General features: G+C 40.5%; 1 protein-coding gene across 2 annotated transcripts in view; it reads right to left on the bottom strand.

Annotated features, from left to right (window-relative positions):
- Nucleotides 1-25,060, bottom strand: part of rab28 (RAB28, member RAS oncogene family) — a 145,409-nt gene that overhangs the window by 26,739 nt on the left and 93,610 nt on the right. For both annotated transcript variants that reach the window (XM_080190052.1, XM_080190042.1), the window contains exon 5: nucleotides 10,248-10,351. In XM_080190052.1, the coding sequence (XP_080046178.1) occupies nucleotides 10,248-10,351 (104 nt within the window). The remainder of the gene's footprint in view (nucleotides 1-10,247; nucleotides 10,352-25,060) is intronic.

The raw sequence follows: 25,060 nt of genomic DNA, 5'->3' as shown, positions 1-25,060 counted from the left end.
TTCTATGAACTCCTCCTCAAGGGTGCCTTGACCAACCTGGCTTGATCAATTGATATGGTAAATTAAAATCCCCCATGATAATTGCTGTACCATTTTTACATGCATCAGTTATTTCTTTATTTATTTCTCGTCCCACAGTGATGGTATTATTTGGTGGCCTATGCGCTATGCCTATCAGTGATTTTTCTCCTTACTATTTCTAATTTCCACCCAAATGGATTCAACCATTTTTTCTCATAGAACCTATATCATCTCTCACTACTGCCCTAATGTCATTCTTAAATATCAGAGCTACACCACCTCCCTTACGTTCTTGTCTGTCCTTCCGAACAGTTTGATACTCCCAGATATTTAACTCCTAGTCGTGACCATTCTGTAACCATGTCTCTGTAATGAGCATCAAATCATACTTGTTCGCAATGATTTTTGCTGTCAACTCATTTACCTTGTTTCGAATGCGTTCAGATAAAGTGCTCTTCTGCTAGTTTTTAGACCTTTTTGAATTCTAACACTTCCATTAATAACATCTCCTGAGTTCTCCTTCCTTTTAAATTTTTTCCTGATTTTTGATGTAATTGGAACCTTCTCCCCACATTTTCTCCTTACTCCTTCCTTCTTGGACGCCTTACATAGGTTCCCATCCCGTGGCATGTTAGTTTAAACCCTTCCCAACCGCTCTAGCAAACATTCCCCCAGGACATCAGTCCCAGTCCTACCCAGGTGTAACCCAGAACCAGTTCTAGTGGCCCAGGAATCTGAAACCCTCCCTCTGACACCATCTCTTCAGCTACATATTTATCCAATATATCCTGTCCTTTCTACTGTGACTAGCACATGGCATCAGTAGTAATCCTGAGATCACTCCTTTCCTAATTCTCTGTATTCTGCTTTTAGGACCTCATCCTTTCTTTTTAACCTATATCATTTGTACCAACGTGTACAACGTGCTGGCTGTTTGTCCACCCCCTTCAGAATGTCCTGCAGCCGCCTTGATCCTCGCACCAGGGAGGCAACATACCATCCTGAAATCTTGTTTGCAGCCACGGAAACACCTGTCTATTCCCCTTACAATTGAATCCCCTATAACTATTGCACTGGCACGCTTTTTACCCCTCCCCTCTGCAGCAGAACCAACCGTGGTGCAACAAGTTTGGCTACTGCTGCTTCAACAGTATCCAAAGCCATTCTATTTTGCAGGGGAATGGCCACAGTATCCAAAGCCGTATATCTGTTTTGCAAGGGAATGGCCACAGGAGATTCCTGCACTACCTGTCTATCTCTCTGACTGTGTCTGATGGTCACCCATTCTTTTCCTGCCTGTGGTGTTATCATCTCTCTATACATGCCATCCATGATACTCTGACTTGTGGATGCTCCACAGTGTCTTCAGCTGCCACTTCAGCTCAAATTTGCGCTTCCAAGAGCTGTAGCTGGAGACACTTCCTGCTCACATGCTGACATGTGTGGGTTTCCTCCAGGTGCTCCAGTTTCCTCCCAGGGTCCAAAGATGTACAGAATAGGTGGATTGGCCATTCTAAATTGCCCCTTAGCATCAGGGGGATCATCAGGGTAAATATGTGGGATAACTGTGACAGAGCTCTGATGGGCCCACTGGCCTCCTGGACTGTAGGGATTCTATGGTCCTTAACCCCTTTTCTGATTAAAATTCTGTCTATCTCAGCCTTGAACATACTTAACGATCCAGTAAAGAAATCCATAGATTCATCATCCTCAGAAGAAATTCTTCATATCTTGTGTAAATGGGTGACCCCCCGCCCCACCTCCTTAGTCTGACATTATGCCCTCTAGTCCTAGTAGCTGAGGTTTCCAGACTCGAGCTACCTGCTTCAATAGCAAAATCCAGCTCATAGTAACTGCTGTAATGTAGGCATTTTGCTAATTCACACATGATAAATTTCCACAATAAATTAAGGCTTGGAGTGGAACTTGACCCCAAAATCTTGTGCAGCAGAGGTTAGCATGCTACAAATTGAGCCATGGATGACATACTGATGGTTACAGGAATATAACTCTAATGAATGGAAGATGCACAGAATTTAACTGTAAATAAACATCGTTTTTGTCAACCTTGAACAGTTCTGCAATTTTTTAAAAATTCACAGGCATCACTGGCTGGCCAGCATTTACTGCCCATCCCTAGTTATCCAAGGGCAGTTCAGAGTCAACCACATTGCTGTGGCTCTGAAGTCACATGTAGGTCAGACCAATTAAGGACGGTAGATTTCCTTCCCTAAAGGACATTAGTGAACCAGATGGGTTTTGCTGACAATCGGCAATGGTTTCATGATCATCTTTAGATTCTTCAATTCCAGATACATTTTATAGAAAAATGAAAAATATAAAGCTTCACTATATCATTAAGAACTTGAATGATCATAGGAGTTAATTAAAATGCCTCTTCAGTTAATAGAAACTGACTCAAAGCACAATATTCTACCTAAAAAATAAATTCTGATTTTGCACTCTAACGCAAAGGAAGCATAAACCCTTGTGGTGGAATGTGTCCTTCAACTCCCTGATTGTATTGGGAAGATTGGAAGGAAGGAGGCAGGGAATAAAGAAATACGATGGTAGAAATTGAAAGCCCCAACATCCTGCACCTCAAGTATAGCTAAAACTAAAATTCAAGCCCAAATTGGTGAAGGCAATTTTTACAAAATAGGCATCAGACCTCTTAAGTAAATTAGGGGGTTATTACTTACTTTGGGCCCCCCGATAGAAATTGCTTTGGGATGAACAGGAGCGGTGCCTGTTCTGCTCAGAACATTTTAGTAGCTGCTGTGGCCTAAGGAGTGGCTATTGCCAAAAAAGTAAGTTATTTTTTCATTTTATAGAAATCATTCCCATGGAACCAGGAGGGAACACTCCTCCCAACTCCACAATGGCCTAATCAATGCTAGCTCCTTGTTGTCCTCAGGACTTACCTCTGAGTTACTGTTAGCAGCTTACTTGTATAATGGCCATGAGACCAGAGGTCCAACTTTAAGCTGGTCTTGGACCTCACAGTTGGTAAGCACAATACATTGCAAAAGGAATCAAATGATTTTCTACCCCATATTGCCCTGCAGCAATGAAGTAAACATTTCATTCTCAAGCTCAGTATCTGAGCTTGTGTAAAACCACTCTATATATGGAAGTTGATTCCATACTTTGAATGAACTCACCAAGGTGCAATAAATAGGTAACGAAGAGGGGCCCTAGCAAAAGCCATGTGGGACTTGATACAAGGTCAAGAAGGACAGTCATTGCTGTAGATACTCAGGTTACAATCAGATAGGTAAGGGTATTGAATCAAGTAAACACAATCCCACTAAGTTGGATTCTGGCCATTCGCTTGGAGAATATTCTGCCCTCTATCATCTCACCTGACCAGACTGGATTCATTAAAAATAGACATACGTACTCGAATATTTGACAGCTGTTTAACATTATGTACGTGCCTGCCACCTCCAAGCTAACAGAGACGTTAATCTTGCTGGACGCTGAAAAAGTGCTTGATCGGGCTGAATGGGATTAGTTATTTTGTGCTCTCGGGAGGTTCAGGTTTGGCCCAAAACATACCTCCTGGATCAAAATACTGTACTCCGCCCTCTAGCTTCAGTCTAGACAAACAATATGGATTCAGGTTTTTCCTTTTGTCCTGGGGCACCAGGCAAGGATGCCCCCTCTCTCCCCTGTTATTTGCCAATGCTATTGAACCTTTTGCTCTGGCTTTTTGCAACAGCAAACGAGTGGTGGGGATTGGCCGGGAGGGAATCGAGCAGAGAATATTGCTGTATGCGGACAACCTACTATTGTATGTCAGCGACCCATCCAACTCGATTCCCAAAGTCTTATTTCAGAGCACAAGCTTAACTTGAGTAACAGCGAGCTCCTTCCTTTGAATGTAGAGCCGGTAGCCTCCCGCTCCACACCCTGCCTTTCAAGGTCGTCACAAGGCAATTTTGGGGTAAGTTTACTTACTTGAGAGTGCAAGTGACTAGCAAATTTAGTGGATTCTTTGGAGCTAACTTTGCTCCACTCATGGGGCGGACTGAACAGGAGCTCAAACGTTGGTCCATCCTCCCATTATCATTGGCGGACTGTATCAATGCTGTGAAGATGAATATACTACCTAGGATTTAATATCTCTTTCAGTGAATCCCAGTGTTCATTCCCAAATCCTTTTTTCACAGACTTGATTGGTTCATTTCAAGCTTTGTCTGGAACAGGAAAAACCCAAAAATGCGGAGGACAGTCCCCCTAATCAGGAGGGGGTATGGGATTGCCCAAATTTTTATTTTATTATTGGGCAATCAAAATGAAAGCGATAGTGTGATAGATGCAGAGAGAGAGGCAACTGGAGGTTCCTTGTTGGCTGCAGTTAGAATTATTCTCTTGTGCTCCATCTTCCTTGGCTGCCTTGGTAAGTTCCCTGGTAAATTTTCCCTCCTCCCAGTTTATTAGGAGTGCACTTGTCAAGTCAACTCTTAGAATTTGGATGCAATTTAGACACTACTTTGGGTTTCAGGCTGCTTGCAGGCCTCCCCAGTATCCATCTGTTTTGGATAGTGCCTTCAACATATGGGCTAAGCACGGGATCAGAATAATCTGGGACTTGTACATGGACGGTGTATTTGCATCATTCTAGCAGGTGGTGGGTAAGTTTGCTTTACCTACAACACACTTTTTCAGATATTTGCAAATTCAAAACTTTGTGCACAGGGCCGAACCTCAATTTCTGACGCTCCCAACTCGTGCCTCCATTGACATCTTCTTAATGCCTTCTATTGCTATGCGTGATATCATTTCTGCTCTTTATTCCCAAATTCTGTCTGAACAAAACTCTATCAGTGGTTAAATTTTTATGGGAATGAGATTTGGGGGGAGGAGTTCTCAGAGGAGGATTGGGACATGGTGCTGCATCGAGTACACTCCTCCTCAATATGTGCCAAGCTGGATGCGATACGATGTAAACTCCTTTACAGAGCATATTTAATTAGGGTTAGACTCTCTAGAACGTACTCGGGAATAGCTCCATTTGTGAATGGTGCCAGCAAGCTCCGGTCACCCTCTAACAAGTATTCTGGGCTTGAACATCATTCTATAACTACTGGGCATCGATTGCAGCAACACTAGATCGAGACACAAGTGCATCCACTCCAGGCTGTCCTGTTTGGGGCCGTGCCTTCAAATCCACTGCTGCCGATATTTCAAATGGATTTTGTAGCTTTCATTATACTCCTGGCAAGATGACTAATCCTATTTAGGTGGAAATCAGGTGCACCCCCGGTGCATTCACAGCGGATGAAGGAGGTGGTAGATACCATTAAGCTGAAGAAGATGAGGTGCACGCTACATGGGTCCACTGCAAGACCTAGCAACCATTTATAGCGCATGTTGGAAGGCTGCAGTTGACGCCGGGTGAGTAGATACCCGATGGCCCCAGGACCCCGGGTGCTCTCAAAGATCCACCACTGCCACCACCACCACCAATTGGTGGATGCATCCTTGACCTTTACCTGACTATGCCCTCCCATCCTGCCGCGGTGTGAGGACCAACAAGAGAACTTTTTTCCCTCTCACTCTCTTTCTTCTCTCTCCTTCACTGTCTGTCTTTCTTTTCTCTGCTCACTAGTTTATTGCCTGGGCTGCTTGGGTGCTCAGTTGGTTCTCCAGCAGTGTTCCTCTGCCTTTTTGTTCTGATATTATTGCACTACAGGTGCAATCAGATGGGACCTGGGCAGGGTGGGAGCCAGGGTTTCCAAGGACTTGCGCCCTGGCTACGGGGAACCCTGTGCCCAGTCACATTGGAATGTACACATGAACACTGTGTGGATTTGTAACTGTGTTTGTTTGCTATGTAAAGTAAGAAAATTTTCAATAAACATCTCAAGAAAAGAAATCGCTAAACAGCATATGACACAAAGTAGGCAGCGCAGTACATTCTTGCTCTGAATTGCAGTGCTCCATATCATGAGTTTCATTTCTCATCTATGATGACAGAAGATAGACTGACTGGAACTAAGAGGCAGGCACTCACTGATTGAAAAACATCTGGAGAGAGCAGTATGTTTGATGTACATTTCTTAAACTAGCAAAACTTTATAACATTAATTTTTGCTTTGTGAGGTAATGAAATGAATTTGTACAGATCAGAAAGTGCTCTGCATCAGGTTGCTTAACAGTAAAATAACCCACATTGCAGAAGTCACACATTATTAAACTGATGCATTAACCTCGATCAGTGAATACACTTAGTGGAAAGACAATATTAAGATATTAAGAAAGCAGAAATAAAGTGACCTACTACAGACTTTCTTTCCACAGCTAGGCTTGTATGTGCAATGTGGATTCTATTTTGTGCTCAGTTGCCTATAATGTCAAGTACCATGTGAGATGTTCCATTAACCGTTAAGGAACAGCAAGATATTTCTAAGTCAGAGTAGTGAGTGGTTTGAAGGGAAACTTCTGGGTGGTGGAGCTCTCTTGTATCTGCTGCCCTTGTTCTTCTGAATGGTAGCAGTTGGGGGTTTTGGAGGTGCTATCTGAGGAACTTTAAGTTTTTGGGATGCATTTTGTAGATAGTAAACACTGCTGCCACTGTATGTTAGTGGTGGAGGGAATAAATGTTTATGAATGCGATAGCAATCAAGCGGGCTGCTTTGTCCAAGATGGCGTTCAGCTGCTCGGTCGGTGTTGGAGCTGCACTCATCCGGACAAATGGCTAGAATTCCATTACACTCTTGACTTGTGCCATATATGTGTTGGCAGGCTTTGGGAAGTCAGGAGAAGAGTTATTCGCCGCAAGATACCTAGCCTCTGACCTGTCACATGGAACCACCTGTATTTATATGGCTGGTCCAGTTCAGTTTCTAGTCAATGGTAACCTTAGGATGTTGATAGTGGTAATGCCATTGAATGTCAAGGATGATGGTTACATTCTCTCATGTTGGAAATGGTAATTTCCTGGCACTTATGTGGCATGCAAGTTACTTACCACTTCCCAGCTCAAGCCTGGATATTGTCTGGGTCTTGCTACATTTGGGCATGGACTGCTGCAGTATCAGAGGAATCACTAATGGTGCTGAATTGTGCAATTACTGGCAAACATCCCCACTTCTAACCTTATGATGGATATATCTTTTCAATAATTCCTCAGGATAGTGCCCAAGGCCCAATCATCTTCAATTGCTTTATCAATACTTTGTCTCTATCATAAATCCACAAGTGAGGATGTTCGCTGGTGATTACAAAATATTCAGTACCATTCACAACTACTCAGATACTGAAGCATTCTGCCTGCATAGATGTCATTAAAGCTTAAGCTGATAAGTGGCAAGTAACATTCACTCCACTCAAATGGTTATAGCCTGGCACCATTGCCAGGCTATAACCATTTCCAACAAGAGCATTCTCTCCTTGATACTTAATGGTATTACTATCACTGCATCTCCCATAAATATGCTGGGGTTACAATTAACCAGAAACTTAATTGGACTAGCCATATCCATACTGTGCCTACAAGAACAGATCAGAGCCTGGGAATCCTTCAGCAAATAACTCACCTCCCAACTCTCTAAAGCCTCTCCGCAATGTACAAAACACAGGACAGGAATGTGATAGAACAGTCTTCACGGATTGGCGGTTGGTGACTAGTGGAGTGCCCCAGGGGTCGGTGCTGGGCCCTCAGCTATTTACCATTTATATAGATGATCTGGAGGAGGGAACCGAGTGTATGGTGTCGAAATTTGCTGATGACACCAAGATTGGTGGAAAGGCAAATTGCGCAGAGGGTGTGGAGAGTCTGCAGAAGGATCTAGATAGGCTGGGCGAATGGGCCAGGATCTGGCAAATGGAATTTAATGTTGGCAAGTGCGAGGTGGTCCACTTTGGTAGGAATAATGGTAGGAAGGACTGTTACTTATGTGGCGAAAAACTGCAGCAGGCGATGGTGCAGAGGGACCTCGGGGTCCTTGTGCATGAGTCGCAAAAACCCAGCCTGCAGGTGCAGCAGGTGGTCAGGAAGGCTAATGGGATGCTGGCCTTCATAGCGAGGGGGATTGAATATAAAAGTAGGGAGGTCTTGCTGCAGCTGTATAGGGCACTGGTGAGGTCGCAGCTGGAGTACTGCGTGCAGTTTTGGTCGCCGCATTTACGCAAGGATATTTTGGCCTTGGAGGGAGTGCAGAGGAGGTTTACTAGGCTGATGCCGGAGTTGAGGGGGTTGAGCTATGAGGAGAGGCTGAATAAACTAGGCTTGGACTCGTTAGAGTTTAGAAGAATGAGGGGAGATCTCATTGAGACATATAAGATGATGAATGGGATGGATAGGATAGAGGTGGAGAGACTCTTCCTGCTCAGAAAGGACAGTAGGACTAGGAGGCACAGCCTCAAGATAAAGGGGGGGCGGTTTAGCTTCACTCAAAGGGTGGTGAATCTCTGGAATTCTCTGCCCGTTGAAGTGGTGGAGGCTGCCTCGCTAAATATTTTTAAGAAGCGGGTTGATGGGTTCTTGATAAGAGAGGGGATTAAGGGTTATGGGGAGAGGGCGGGAAAGTGGAACTGAGCCACGACAGATCAGCCATGATCTTATTGAATGGCGGGGCAGGCTCGAAGGGCTAGATGGCCTACTCCTGCTCCTATTTCTTATGTTCTTATGTTCAATAGTATCTATCATCTTTAACATGCAATGCACCAACTTGTAAAGGCTCCTTGGGCTGCACCTTTCAAACCTGCAACCTCTATCAGCTAGAAGGACGAAGGCAGCAAACACCTTAAAATATCATCATCTTCAAGTTCCCCTCCAAGCCTAATAACATCCTGACCTGGAACTGTAAGCACCATTTCTTCACAGCTACAGGGTGAAAATCCTGAAACTCACTCCCTAACAACAATGTGAGTATATATGCACACAGAGTGCTATGTTTCAAGGAGGCAATTGACCACCACTTGAAGGGAAATTTTACGAATGGGCAATGAATGCTGTCTTTGTCAGTAATGCTTTTCTTTTGACAGTCATCAGAGCACACCCTAGATTTGACCTCTCTGCCTCTGTACATCTTGGGATGTTTTATTAATTGTGCTGTATAAAAACAAATTATTGTCGTATCTAATAATTTCATTGTCTAGGAAGCTTGATGACAATTGGCTATTATAATTCAGACACTAGAACTATACATTGCAAGAGTCCAATATGCATTCTGCCTACTCCTTCAGTGCTTGGGGTACTCTGGGAGATGAAGAGGAGGTGGAAAGATCATAAATCCCACAAATTGAGTGCCTTCTCAACGAGAGTCTCACAGCAGGACTTTGCAATGTGTGGTCAACAAAACTGGCGTTGCTCACTCTATAACTTACAATTTGACAGCAATTTTACAGTAAATATTTGCATTTGCCTTCTCTAGAGCTACTTTAGCTGCTTGACTGTCTTTTAGTTATTGTTCACAGCTGATGCAAGTTCTGGTTTCTTTTTACTGGCTTTCCCCTTATAAGGGGAATATAGCCCATGTTTTCACTCTGACTGAAAATAGTATATTCATGAGTAAACAAGCACCCTCGGTTACTTCCAAAAACTTTTACTATACCAACAGTAAATTATAAGTTTTTATGCGTCTGGTGACATCTGTCTAATGTATTTCCTGGAGGACCACAGTCAAATCTGACTAGTTTATTCAAACACAATTGCGTCCACGTAGTATACAATGTTATAATATCCTCCTCCCTACAACTACCTCCCTTACCCCTTGCCTCATGACAACAAATTTCTCTGACTAGCCCTGTGCATTTCCCTCCTTCTCCCTTTGCCCCAACAATAGCAGCTATGCCAGGGCTTCATGCTTTGGAGTTTCCTTCTGAAATCTCTCCAACAACCTTTCCTCCTTTAAGGCACTCCTTAAAACCCACCTTTTAAACAATCTTAATGTTAATCGACAATTTATCAGGAACATCCGTCTATCTTCAATTATCCTGATTTGTATGCTTTATGACATTGATCTAAGGCACGCTTACACTCTAGTCTTACTTGTGCAGACATGATATTATTGATGACATAAATACACCATTTTAAAGCACTGTAAACAAGATAATCAATTAAAAGTGACAGTGCCTTCCATGTTACTGATTCTGTGCATATCTTACTTCAATCTCTATATGATTGTTTTATCATTTGTCTACTTCTATTATTCTAATTTAAGTAAACTTTTGCAAAATGGTTTCTATGTTTCTAACAGGCAGTTCAAACTCACAGAATCTCCAGTTTTGGCAGAGACAAAATGCCCGCTGATGTTATTTTCCTGGCAAAATCGTTGATGCTTGTCCATCTTCACAGTTCTCATGTGTTCCAAGTCAACTGGGGGAGAAACATGGACAATTTTGTTATGCATTTAGTGGATACATTTTAGTATGTAATCATAAGAACATAATAAGAACATAAGAAATAGGAGCAGGAGTAGGCCATCTAGCCCTTCAAGCCTGCCCCGCCATTCAATAAGATCATGGCTGATCTGTCGTGGCTCAGTTCCACTTTCCCGCCCTCTCCCCATAACCCTTAATCCCCTCTCTTATCAAAAACCCATCAACCCGCGTCTTAAAAATATTTAGCGAGGCAGCCTCCACCACTTCAACAGGCAGAGAATTCCAGAGATTCACCACCCTTTGAGTGAAGAAGTTCCTCCTCAACTCCGTTCTAAACCGCTCCCCCTTTATCTTGAGGCTGTGCCCCCTAGTCCTACTGTCTTTGTTGAGCGGGAAGAGTCTCTCCACCTCTATCCTATCCATCCCATTCATCATCTTATACGTCTCAATGAGATCTCCCCTCATTCTTCTAAACTCCAACGAGTACAAGCCTAGTTTATTCAGCCTCTCCTCATAGCTCAACCCCCTCAACTCCGGTATCAGCCTAGTAAACCTCCTCTGCACTCCCTCCAAGGCCAAAATATCTTTGCGCAGGTGCAGCGCCCAAAACTGCACACAGTACTCCAGCTGCGGCCTCACCAATGCCCTATACAGCTGCGGCAAGACCTCCCTACTTTTATATTCAATCCCCCTCGCTATGAAGGCCAGCATCCCATTCGCCTTCCTGACCACCTGCTGCACCTGCAAGCTGGGTTTTTGCGACTCATGCACAAGGACCCCGAGGTCCCTCTGCACCGTCGCCTGCTGCAGTTTTTCGCCACATAAGTAATAGTCCTTCCTACCATTAATCCTACCAAAGTGGACCACCTCACACTTGCCAACATTAAATTCCATTTGCCAGTTCCTGGCCCATTCGCCCAGCCTATCTTGATCCTTCTGCAGACTCATCATACATCTATTTCATTCAAGAATCTAAGCCAATTGTATAACAAGAGAAATACTATTTTGCGTACAATTTTGTATATTGTTTGTCATGCAATATATGAATATACAATTCACACCGATGCAATTAGCAGCATCAAAATGTTACTACATCACTTATTGTATGTGACCTGATAATTGAAATAATGCATAGATGTTCTATCACTTCTCCTTTCATAGTGTGAAAAGCCCCAAATTTTAAATATTCTGACTTAGCACTTCCACAAAGCTTCATTGCTTTTTCAGGGTGATTTGTCCAGATTCGGCCAAACAAGCATAAAAGATTCCATAAACTTAAGTGTAAGTTATGCCCAGCACACATCAGAATCCCATGATCTTTTGCACCAGTTAAAAAGTATATCATGTCAACTGTCCTTGCTTACAAAACTAGCCATGTCCCAATTACAAGTTTCTGCTAATTAATGAGCCTCTGAGATAGGCTCTTAAGATTAAACTGATTCTTTTAGAAGCAAGAGCAAGAATAGGCAATATTAAAAATGTTTAATGTTTTAATTATCAAAAAGTTAACTAAGTACACCAATATAACTAGTGTATGATTGTGTAGTTTTTAGTTCTAAAATAAATACATAAATACATTTTAAAATGGCACCTGATTGCACAATGTTCACTGAAATGCAATCTTATAAGAACTAAGAGCAGGAATAGGCCTTCTGGCCCCTCAAGCCTGCTCCACCATTCAATAAGATCATAGCTGATCTTTCCATGGACTCAACTCCACTTACTTACCTGCTCACCGTAATCCTTAATTCCTTTATTGTTCAAAAATTTATCCATCCTTGCCTTAAAAACATTCAATGAGGTAGCTTCAACTGCTTCACTGGGCAGTGAATTCCACAAATTCACAACCCTTTGTGTGAAGAGGTTCCTCCTCAACTTAGTCCTAAATCTGCTCCCCTTCATTTTGAGGCCATACCTCCTGGTTCTAGTTTCACCTGCCAGTGGAAACAACGTCCTTGCTTCTATCTGATCTATTCCCTTCATAATCTTATATGTTTTTATAATATCTCCCCTCATTCTTCTGCATTCCAATGAGAATAGTCCCAATCTACTCAGTCTTTCCTCATAAGCTAACCCTCTCAACTCTGGAATCAACCTAGTGAATCTCATCTGCACCCTCTTCAGTGCTAATACATTCTTTCTCAAGTAAGAAGACCAAAACTGTACACAGTACTCCAGGTGTGGCCTCACCAGCACCTTGTACAGCTGCAACATAACTCTGTTTTTAAACTCCATCCCGCTAGCAATGAAGGACAAAATTCCATTTGCCTTCTTAATTACCTGCTCCACCTGCAAATCAACTTTTTGTATTCATGCACAAGGACATCCAGGTCCCTCTGCATAGCAGCATGCTGCAATTTTTTTACTATTTAAAAAATAGTCCATATGTAAATACGAAAGAACACTCGAGTTTAAAAAAAACTCAAAACTAGCACAATTTTTTGCTATAATCTGCACCTGCATCATTAATTACACCTGAAGTAAAAACTCGACCCCTATCATCACACCTGCATCTAAACAACCCAATGCCTTAGTCCTAGCATCCAATAAGATCAATCATTCTTCTATCTCATTTGTAAAATTTAACTGAAAGGAACGAATAAGGGAAATGATTTTTATTCAAAGCTTTTCTTCATTATTTTGGGAAACAAAGATATAATCACCAATGTTTTGCTGTAAAAATGTCTATATTCTTCTCTTCCCTCCTTTTCTAAAGCATTAACATAGTCCTACCAAATGCCATTGCTCATTTTGGTTCAAAAAGGATGGCCTATTTTGATGCACATCATTCTTAAAACATTGAGCCAAATGTTGCTGGAAAAAAAGTGTTTGAATGACCAGAGACTTGTGACAAGGAAAATATATCCCCGGCATTCAAAGTTGTTGGCTGTTTCGTGCTGATCTGCTGTTAGTTTGTCTAACCTCCCATGATTTTCATGAAGTGGATCTGCAGACTAATTGCCATTAATACTTGCCACAGAAAATCTTGTAATAACAAGTATAACTTTAAATGACAATTGACTCCAAATCCAAAATGATTCCAATCAATCTCTTGCCCAGAAATTAAAATGTGCAGTCTTATTCCTACAGATTGTAAATTGGAGATTTTTAAATTGTTACATTTCAAAATATATATTCTTTACTTTTCCTGTCTCTGGATGCAATCTTTCTTTATTTTTAAATTGCTCTTCTGAACCAGATTTAACATTGAATTCATTTTCTTTATTTTACCCTCAATCCTTCTGCAGTCATTCTCTTCTCAATCCTTTATTATCATTGAATAAAGATTTATTTTGTTGCTCACCTACGTGAAAACATGAATTTCACATTTAACACCTTGGAAATAAGGAACCAATATAAGTCAATGCAACTGGGGTGAATGGACAGCTGAACTCTACAAAGTTGAACTTTACGAATGGGAAACCAGGAAGGGGGGCATTAAAATAATCAAGTGTGCAAACGGTAAAAGGATGGGCAAGTTCAGGGGGCAGAAATAAAGAGCTGAGGTGGAAAAAGTTAAAAGAGAAAATAAGCAGACTTGACTGAAAATAAGGGGCTGAATCTTTTTGGGAGAACACAGTCCCCATGTCCCCAGCTGAAAGGTCAAGGGGAGCCCATCCAAAATTCCAAGACTGACCTACAGTAGCACTTATTAGTTTAAGTTGAGACTACCATTCTTTCTCAAGAGAAAACACAACTTGGAGAGCATCTAGCCAATTCATAAAACTCCTACAATTCAGAAGCAGGCCGTTGGGTAATGAGAGATTGGGTAAACTAGGGTTGTTCTCTCTGGAAAGATGGAGAATGAGGGGAGACCTAATAGAGGTGTACAAAATTATGAAGGGTATAGATAGGATGAACAGTGGGAAGCTTTTTCCCAGGTTGGAGGTGATGATCACGAAGGGTCACAGGCTCAAGGTGAGAGGGGCAATGTTTAATTCAGATATCAGAGGGACGTTATTTTTACACAGAGGGTGGTGGGTGCCTGGAATGCACAAGTAGAGTGGTGGAGGCAGACACGCTGGGATCGTTTAAGACTTACCTGGATAGTCACATGAGCAGACTGGGAATGGAGGGATACAAATGAATGGTCTAGTTGGACCAATGAGTGGCACAGGCTTGGAGGGCCGACGGGCCTGTTTCCAGTACTATACTGTTCTTTGTTCTGCCCATTGAGCTTGCACTCACAACAATCCTCACCCAGGAATTGGATGGTTGGCAGTTCTGTAGTCCCAGCAGTGGAGGCAGAAAGCAGGGACCACTGCTGGGAATATAGGCAATCCCACCACCATGAGTAGCCCAAGTATGTCCAAAGTGGAGAGTCTCAGCACAAATATTGAAGGGGTGGGGGTAACTTGAGGAGAGTGCCTCCAATGGGCCCACAGATCCCCTGCGTCAGGAATGGGCAAGTGGTGGGAAGGCCAGCCTCTGGATTTCATGTGCATCCCCACCAGCAAAGGAGCATAAAATCCAGCCCAGAATATGAGCTTTGAAGCACACAGAATTCTGATTTTATCTGGTTCAGATGAAAGAAGCAGAGTTAACCAGGGACTAAAAAAAATGGCTTTGGTCTTTCCCAAAGACAAGTGAAGGAAGCCAAAACTCAAACATAACCTAATACCTGATAGGCACACCAAAAACCTCCAATCTCCACCCTCGTATTTGGCTGAGATCCTCTGGTGTTGCTGCAACAAATGGAGTTTGGGGTTGAGCACAAAATTTTCCATTCTCACTAGCAGCAGGGCAGCCACAGAGGAGATCAGGGAATCCTACTTGCAGTCTCACAGCACAAGAAGTGATTGTATGTTGGAGAGACAGAGATGGGCTCCATCAGCACATAGGGGAAAAAGGCTGATTGAACTCTTAATTGATGATACTAGTTTGCAATTCACATACAGGGTATTGTGCTTTTCATTAATTATACATTGCTACCAACATTTAAAACACTGGGAAAACTAGTACGTTCCAAAATACATATCAATCCTATAGATGCTTCAATGAATAGTTTGCTTAATTTATTTGGAGGCCCAAAGGGTCAAAATGGGTCAACTTTTAGCACAGCCTTCTGTATGATGTCTCATGCAAAAAAAACAGTGGTGTTATGATTGCTACCCATGATAAAGTACTAACAGAACACAATCACATATGTATCATCTAGTTTGAGTTACAAATGTTACTGCTGAAATAAGAAACTACATCAACAGTGTGGAAAATATACATCTACAAGTTTCAAACAAAAATGGTCAGTTTCAATGTGAATTACTAAACAATGTATAAGTATTAAAGTTGAAAAGCAGGCTGGATACCAAACATTATTACTCTATGAACAAGTCAATGAAGGAGACAAAATCCAGCACAAAGCACCATCAGATGCAAATACAGTAGCTTTCACTAGATGGGAGTACTGTTCTGACAGACATTTCAAAACTGCTAATGGTTAAGCAAGATATAGGCATAATTCATAGCTTTGTAATGCAACAGTAGTCAAAAGGGTTGCTTATTTTTTTTTGAATGTACACTAAATGATTGGCATAACTTTTAGAATTGGATTCAATTACATGAAATGTGCATTTCTACTGGCAACATTTTATTCTCCGGAGAATCATACCAGACGAAAGCAGGTTAAGTACTGTATGAATCTGTATACTTCCAGATCTACAAGCAATAAATTTATTTAATAATATATTTTGCTCAATCACTGCTTTCAGTATTGCTTCATTTTGAAGCTGGCCAGAGACATGCAGTGAGTGTCAGAATTTTCATGTTTACAGAAAACTCAAAATGGTCTCTGATTCATTAGCAGTTTGTTTATGGAGCCTGTTTAGTTGTATGACAAACGGATTGCTCTTAGTCAGGCACATTGAGAATTCATCCTTGTAAGTAATCTCCCGCAGAAAGCTAAGGCATCATTGCATAATAAAAACTGCGCTATTCTGATAAAGCCTAAATGCCCAACCTCAAAAGTTACTATTAAACCAAAAACACGGAGAAACAGCACCACGATGATTAACCTCCACGGTCCCATTAGCACTGAAGCCAACAAGCCTCATAGACTAGTTAATAATTTCAATACATATCCATTACCTCCAAACTAATTACAGAATCATAAACAGCTTGAATCAAACATTAAATTTTGAATTTTTTTCCATGAACAGCTTAGTCAAATTCCCATGGTAAAATACAGCAGATGCAGGAAATCTGAAATAAAAACAGAAAATACTGGAAATACTCAGAAGGTTGGGCAGAATTTATGGAAAGAAAAACAGTTAATTTTAGAGTTCTGATGAAAAGGTCACAGACTTGAAACATTAATTCTGGTTTCTGTCCACAGATGTGGTTTGACAGGTTGCATATTTCCAGGCCTTCCTGTCATCTAATGCCACCTTTTGCTCACTTTCCGTATGTAATAGTGATCGCTCATGGGCAGACCCTGTGCTCATTTCCCCACATCTTGTGGTCTTGCATTTCACTCTTCAGTTGCTCGTAATAGCCTCTTATTTTCAACTGTCAAGTTGTCTAACATCATAATTTTCCCAAAAGAGAAAATGCTGGAAGATCTCAGCAAGTCTGGCAGCATCTGTAAGGGGAGAAAAGAGCTGACGTTTCGAGTCCAGATGACAAAGGGTCTGCATTAGGGTTAGGGTTCTCTCCTTACAGATGCTGCCAGACCTACTGAGATTTTCCAGCATTTTCTCTTTTCGTTTCAGATTCCAGCATCCACAGTAATTTGCTTTTTATCATGATCTTCCCCTTCTCTTGATCGACATCCCTTTAATCTTCCTTTAACCACCTCCTTCAACAAGTTCTCATGCCTTAGAATATGGTCAATTCAACAAAGTTGCATTTTCTTAATTGTATCCATTATCTTTTCATCTTCACCAGCCTCAGATGTTCATTGCTCATGTTCCCTCCAACTGACCTGCTCCATCTTTTTCCAGAACAACATTTCAAAACTTTCTAGTCTTTGCTTTCCTGAAGGTTTGCATTTCAGCCCATACAACAAAAGTCAATTCAATCTTGATAATTCTTCCCTTGAGAACTCTACTCATTCCATTTGATCAATTCTTTACATTCAGAGAATGCATTACTTGCCATTGCTATTCTGATTTCTTTCTGGCAGCTTTTGACAAGTTGTTTCCCTGTATCCAAAATTTACAAGTTCTAGCTTTTGATCTTTTATCTTGACCTCCGCTTTCCAACCAACTCCAATCTTCATAACTTTTGTTTTTACATTACTTTTCACTCCATAAGCTTTCGTCATTTAATTCATTTCAGTCATTAGTATCTATAGATCTTCTGCTATGCTAGCCATAATGACTCGGTCATCTGCAAATCTCACTACTTTCACTTCCTGAACTCATGATAAATTTTTATATTTCATCTAGTATTTCTTTTATCGTAGCATGCAAGTTAAAGAGCAATGGTGGTAGCACACAGCATTACCTCACCCTGCTCCTGATTAAACACAGGATCAGTTTCACCAAGTGTGAATTTCAGCTGCCTGTCCCATGTACGGGGTTACAATCATTCTTTTATCTCTCCAATCAGATCTAATTGCCTCCAGTATTTACAACAGCTAGTGCTAGTGTACCTGGTCAAAAGATTTTTCATAGTCCATAAACATGTATACTTGTTGGTATTCTATGCTTCTGTCACTGAACACTCATCACTGCCATAATCTCTTCAGTTTCGTAACCTTTCCTAAAGGCAAATTGATCACAGTCAATGCAAAAGCTTCCTTTGGCCTCCAACCTATTTGCTACAATCTTTTAACATTATCCTGATCGTGTATGCAATCAAAATTATGGTATAATGTTCTTCACATTTTGTCATATTTCATGGTACTTTCCATATGTCCTTTAATATTCCGTAAAATTTATGGACTCTGTTTCAACGACAATTTTGCAGACAGTTTGAGAGAACCTGGGAACAAAACTAGGCCTCTATGTAATTGTGGCAAAATAGAGGGAAGTGTGGAAACAATTACAATTCCAGGTTTCACACGGACTTGTTACAGTTGGGGAGAGGCAGTGGGATAACCGTCCCCCCTATTTTCTCACCTCTTGGCTGATCACAGCAAGATATATGTATAAATATATAGTAAGAAGGAGTATTTTAAAACTTCCGAGTGTTGTGACTTTAAAGAAAGACATAAACAAGCTATCTGGTAACTTTAATTTAATTATTTGTTCAAGAGATGTGGGCATCATTGGTGAGGCCAGCATTCATTACCATTCCCTAACTGCCCTCGAGGAGGTGTTGGTGAGCTGCCTTCTTGAATCACTAAATCCATGTTGTGTAGGTATATCCACAGTGATGTTAAAAAAGGAGTTCCAGGATTTTGACTCAATGACAGTGAAGGAGCGGTAAGAAAGTTCCAAGTCATGTTGGTGTGTGGCTTGGAGGGGAACTTGCAGGTGGGAGTGTTCCTATGTGCCTGTTGTCCTTTTCCTTCTAGATGGTAGCAGTTGCAGGTTTGGAAGATTCAGTCGAGGGAGCCTTAATGAGTTACTATAGTGCATCTTGTAGATGGTACATACTGCTGTCATTGTGCATGAATTTTTAAATCAAAAGGGTAAATGTTTATTTTTCCAATACCCAAAAAGTAAATACAACAGACTGCCCATCCCTTAAAAACAGGCACGCAAGAAAAGGCAAGCTCTAGAGATGAAATATGCACTTAAATTACTAACAAGAAACAATCCATATGTTCTCTACCAGCGCTTTAAGATGAAAAGTGTTGAAGAGCTAAGGATTTGCTCTCATGGTTCTTTGAAGACAATGGGGTTGGAAGTTGTCATACAAGATTGTGATTGTGCTTTTGTAGAGAGGAAATATAATTTTTCAACTGTAAACAAATTAGCCCCTTTCATGGCCTGAGATTACTCTTTTAGAGGTAGATTTCTTTTTTACTTTTCTCAGAGTGATCCCTCTGTGCTGTTGTCTCAGGCTGTCTTGCTGGATTCTCTTGTGTACAAGGTTTTGGCTGCCTTTGGTAATGTAATGGCAGTGTTCATGTGGTCTCAATTTCCACATAATGGGTTGGAGCTGAGGTGATCACGACACAATGTTATGGTTATGGGGTGATTGGGGGGGGGGGGTGCAAAAGAGGGGATGATTGATATTGTATCAAAATACCAGTTATGCTTAGCTCACTGAAAGGCCTTATTTGACATGCCATCTTCATGATGCCAACAGGTCTGGTAGCCATTGTCTTTTAAATCCCTTGCATTGAAATAGTGAGAGGCCATCAATATGTACCTGTAAAACATTGCATTTTTAAGCAACTTTGCAGACATTTTGTTTCTGGCTGTCCAGAAACCACAAATGGAAGCCATCTGACTTTCCAGAAGCCATTTTGAGAGTACAGTGTCCATTATTCCATGTTACTTCCTTTTTGAAAAAAAAGTGCCCACCGCCCAATTACTTTTACAGGCATGGCATGACCATCACAAACTGCACTACAAAGTGACCGACAAACTCAGATGAAATTTGGCTAAGGCTAGATACTTCCAGGATTCTATACATTCTTGACAGTAGTCCGAAATTTCATAAGTCATATGATTGCTATCTTTGTCCCTACTATTCAAATTTTACAGCAATCAATGATCCTCAGTGTGCAGACTGGTACAATTTTCTTACCAGTTGTAAGTGGGTACATCCCTTTGCTTCAGGAAATTGTGTCCCAATACACAAATATGTAGCTAAAGCAACTACATGAGAATCGGCACTAGTAATTTTTGGTCATCTCTCAGGAATGGAGAAATAGCAAGTGGTCTTGATACATATGATGTGAGATCCTCCATAACTACTACAGTGCATCAGTTTAATGGCAGTGGTATAAGTAGATAATAAAAGGGGAAAGATGGAAGAACAATATTCCACCAATGGCACTAAACAAATTTGAGATCCAACAAACCTCAAAGTCAGTTCGAAAAGATTCCAAATGACTTTTGTCCAACTGTCCCTTGAATCCCAACAGGAGTCTGGACCTCTATAACCCTGCAAGCATTGAGTCATTTCATATATAATGTAAGAAAGCCCACTCAACAATGAGTCAAGTAATATAACATTTTAAAAACTAAGAGACCAGGATCTTTGTACCTAATTACATAAGACATATTTAAAAATCACATGTCTATAGCACTTTTCACAACCTCATGTACCAGAAACTTGTAGCTAATTAAATACTTGTAAAGTGCAAACACTGTCACAAGACAAGAAACGTGGCAGCTAATCTGTACATAGCATGGACACACAAATAACAACTTGATGATCTATTTTAGAGATCTTGGTTTAGGGACACTATGGCATACTGCTTCAAAATAATGCATGGGATCTTTGACATCCTACAGAAGGGGCCACAGTTTAACATTTCACCTGAAGGACAGTGTAGAATTTCCTTAATTCTATAGTGGAGTCGCAACCTCAATTTCGTGCACAAATGCCAGGAGTGGGATTTGAATCCAGAATTTTCTGACTCACAAGGGAGAATGTTACTAATTGAGTCACAGTCGATACCTCAAACACTGACACATCCTGTTCACTGTACCAAGGAAATTTCCCACCTCAAATGATTGAGTAAACCTTTTATGCTGGATTTGCATGTCACTTTTTTGGTATGGGGAAGAAGAGGTGATAGTGGTAGTGGTGGGGGGAGGAGAGAATAAGAGGTGGTGGTGGTGGAAAGAAGAGTGAGAGGAAGAGGGATAAAAAGTCCAAATAAGAAAACTACAACTAACTGTTTACTTATCAACTGTGAAAACTATTTCCACATTTTGCAGAGAAAAAATTACAAATCACACATAATTTTAGTTTGCTTTTAGCCTAGGTGTGTCTGGATAAACCAACTGCATTCCAGCTAGATGACCTTTGATTCGGGTGAGGGTCAAAGAAAGAATAGGAAGAACAAAATTTATTTAGACTAAATAAACACATTTTTGTAAAACTGAAGGGAGGAGGGGAAAAGGGAGTCATTAAAATCTAATCCAGAAGACACTTAGTAGTAATTATTAGGAGTTCTGCCATTGCTTACAAACAACATTTCATCAAGATTGATAGATATTAATATGATGGAAGCCATGCCAGGATGGAGGTTACAATAGATTTCAAATTACAAGGCTTTCTCTTCGAAGTGTTCACAGCTGCGCTTGTTGTTAACTAGTCTACAATAATCACATAACACAGCCATCTCAGAAGGATACAAGATCTATACATTCTTTACAATGATTTTTTAAAGAATTGCATTACAAAAGAATCTTCCTACATGAGGTGCCTGTGTTTAGTTCCTTTAAGATGAGAAGTACAATTCGTTTATGCCTAGTTTTCACCCTTTGTAATTATGCCGGATCAGGCAAGAATCTTGTTCACTGATCTGGTTTTGCTCATTTCTGACAAACTGCGTGTCACATTAACTACCCCCAGGAAGTAATTCCAAACACAAAATAAGTTGTTTATGCCTTTGCTCAGATGCCTATGACAGATGGCTATTAGTTGCAAACAGATGAAGTACATTCACTTAATTCTTCGTATTTGTTTATCTTAAGTACCTTTATGTACAATATTGTGAAGTGCATAGCAACCTTAACACTAAGTAGTACAAACTATTGAAACAGGAGGCACAGTAATATTCAGTCATATAAATTTGAAAAATGTGCAGCTGGTAGAGACCTGTTCATTGAAACAATAAAGACAAAACTATTTAAAATACCAACATACTAAAGATAACCAATTTTCTGACTAGTTCACATCATAGGTCTGCTATACAGTTAACAGACTTGAAGTGAGTTTATGGTCAGCACATTAACAGGTTGCACAAAACACTGTCACAAAACTCTAATCTATTCACTACATTCAATGGCTGTGAAATCTGATCATATTATTATTGTACTGAAGAGTTCAACATGTTCATCCCGCATCACCATAGATCACAGAATGATATAGTACAGCCGTTCAGCCAATGCTGCCTTTTCTGATTCTTTGAAAAAGCTCTCTAATTAGTTCCACTCTCCTGATTTTCCCCATAGCCCTACAAGATTTTATCATTCAAGTAGACTCCAATTTCCTTTTGAAAGCTATGATTGAATCTGATTTCACCATGTTTTCAGGCAGTCCAATCCAGATCATGGCAGCACAATTATTTCCTCTTATCACCTCTAGTTATTTTACTCCTTCTCTGCATTAAATTTCATCTGCCATTTCATGTATCTGCTTCCTCTCAGAGACTATTATTTCACCCTCTTCATTGTTCACTAAATTTCTGGATTTCATATAATCTGCAGACTTTAAAACTATGCCCTCTATACCCAAATTCAGGTCATCAATCTGAAAGAGCAATGGTCCCAGTACCAACTCCTCAAGGACATAGCTGTCCACTATCCTGCAATTTAAAAACAGCTATTCACCTCTACCTTCTGCTTTGTTCCTTACCCACTTATGTATCAATGTAGCCAAAATGCCTTTAATCCAATGAACTTCAATTTTTCAAACAAGTTTATCATGTGAAAGCATACATGGACAACATCAACCGCACTATCCTCATCAATCCTCTCTGTTACTTCATCAAATAATCAAGTTAGCCAAACATGATTGGCCTGGAACAAAATAATGCTAGATTTCATATATTAACTCATATTTTTCAAATTGTCTATTAATTTTACTCTGGATTATTGTCTCTCAAATGGTTTCCCCACTGCCAAGGTAATCTAACTAGCCTATAGTTGCCAGGTTTATCCCTATTTGTTACTTTGTATTTCTTGAGGGGCGTGAGCATCACTAGTTAGGCCTGCATTTATTGCCTATCCCCAATTGCCCTCGAGAAGATGGTATAAGCTACTTTCTTGAACTACTGCAACCCCTGTGGTGTTGATAAATCCACAGTGCTGTTAGGTAGAAGTGTAATATTTGCAATCCTCTAATGTGGTATCACCGCCATATTCCATCTTCCAACCACACTTGGTTCAGTAACCTCATCATTATCATCTATTTCCACCTCTATCAAACCCCGCTCCATCTGTGCTTCAGCTTATCTGCTGCTGCAACCCCCACCCATGATTTTATATACTCTGGACTTGAATACTCCAACACCTTTTTCCACTCTCCATCAATGTGTCATCCAAAATTCTGCTGCTACATCCTAACTCAGATCAAGTGCCATTCAACTAGTAGCCCTCTGTTCACTGATTTACACTGGTTACTGATTAAGTAGCACTTCAATTTTAAATTTCTCATCCTGGTTTTCTGTGGGCTCACCCCTCTTATCTCTAATATCCTCTTAGTCCTACAATCCTCCAAGTATAGTATCAAGAGTATCGCTGATGGCTGTTCATGCCATCAGCTGCCAAGCTATGAAACTCCCTTCCCAAACTTTACCTTGTGATCTTTTTCAACAAGGGGATTGGCAAAAAGAGACTTTTTTCATTCACAAGATGATGAATCATTGTAATTCTCTCCTTCAAGATTGAATAATTTCAATGAAACTTAGTATATGGATATATATGGTGCAAGGCAAAAACTGAATAATTTTTGGTAAAGATGTGGATCCAGATCTTGGAATTATTTTAAAGAATCCATTAACATTGAGAGATAGGGCATTTAAAGAACATTTTGGATTGATTTGGAATGTTCTGGACTGTTTCAGCTGCTATGGTGGAATTTGTCACAGCTGTCAAAATGAGTTTTCAGAAGAGGTTGTTGGATGTGGATTGGCCTGAAACCACCTCAGTGAGATGGCAGTTCTTAAGCAAAAGACTTCTTTTTCCAACTCTGGAGTTATGCAGCATTAACCAGGCAAAGAAAAGCCTCAAGCGAGAGCTGCATAAATGAAATAGCAATTTAATACAGTTGGGTAGAGATATGCACTCTACTGTACTCAAGGCTGTGATCACTAGATGTTGAGTCTGAAGGAAGCAAGGACATGGGGAATCAGGCAGAAAAACAATATTAAAGTTGAGGCTCAGCTACAATCTTATTAAATGCTTAACCATTTAAGGACCAGATAGTCTTCTGCTGCTCTTATTTTCTATATTATTATGTTCTTATTGAAGACAAATGCAAAGTACACATTTAGCACCAGCCATACCCTTTGCTTCCATAAGATTATCAGGTTGGCCTTGAATTGACTCAACAATTCCTTAGATATAATCAGTAAACTAAACCACTAAAGACAAAAATAAACTTCTGGGCTCTCTGGGACCCGCTAACCTATCTATGATCATGTTTGGAAATGTGATGTTTCAAGTGAGGAAAATCAAAAGTGTTGATTGAGATAGTGCTAATAAAGAACAACTTCACTAGTAAGGGCATGTTATGCACACAGACAATAGAATTGATGTGGCAGGGATTCCAAAAGTGGATAGAGAAAGCAGGATGGCATTCAATTCTATTATACATTACTCAGCTTTGAAAGTGGAAACAGAATAAAATGTAATGCCAGGAACAACTAAGTGACTAAAATAGACTGTTTATGTAAATACTACATGGAAGTTTTGGTTTTCACGGATTGGTTTGAAAAGTTGTGAATGAAATCAAATATTTCTTTAAAATATTTACCTTCAGAATCAACCATAATGAAATGCTTCCTTTGTATTTATTTCTTGTTATTTTATAATTTGTGTATTTGCGATCTATCAAACAAGTTGGAGGAAGAAAGGAACATGAAGGAACAGAATAATAGTTGGGAGACAGAGTACATGCCTGCCCACCA

The sequence above is a fragment of the Carcharhinus amblyrhynchos genome, chromosome 1 (genome assembly GCF_965287045.1).
Source record: "Carcharhinus amblyrhynchos chromosome 1, sCarAmb.v2.hapA, whole genome shotgun sequence".
NCBI lineage: Eukaryota > Metazoa > Chordata > Chondrichthyes > Carcharhiniformes > Carcharhinidae > Carcharhinus > Carcharhinus amblyrhynchos.
The sequence above is the reverse complement of the archived record's forward strand: the minus strand, read 5'-3'. Positions and strand labels throughout refer to the sequence as shown.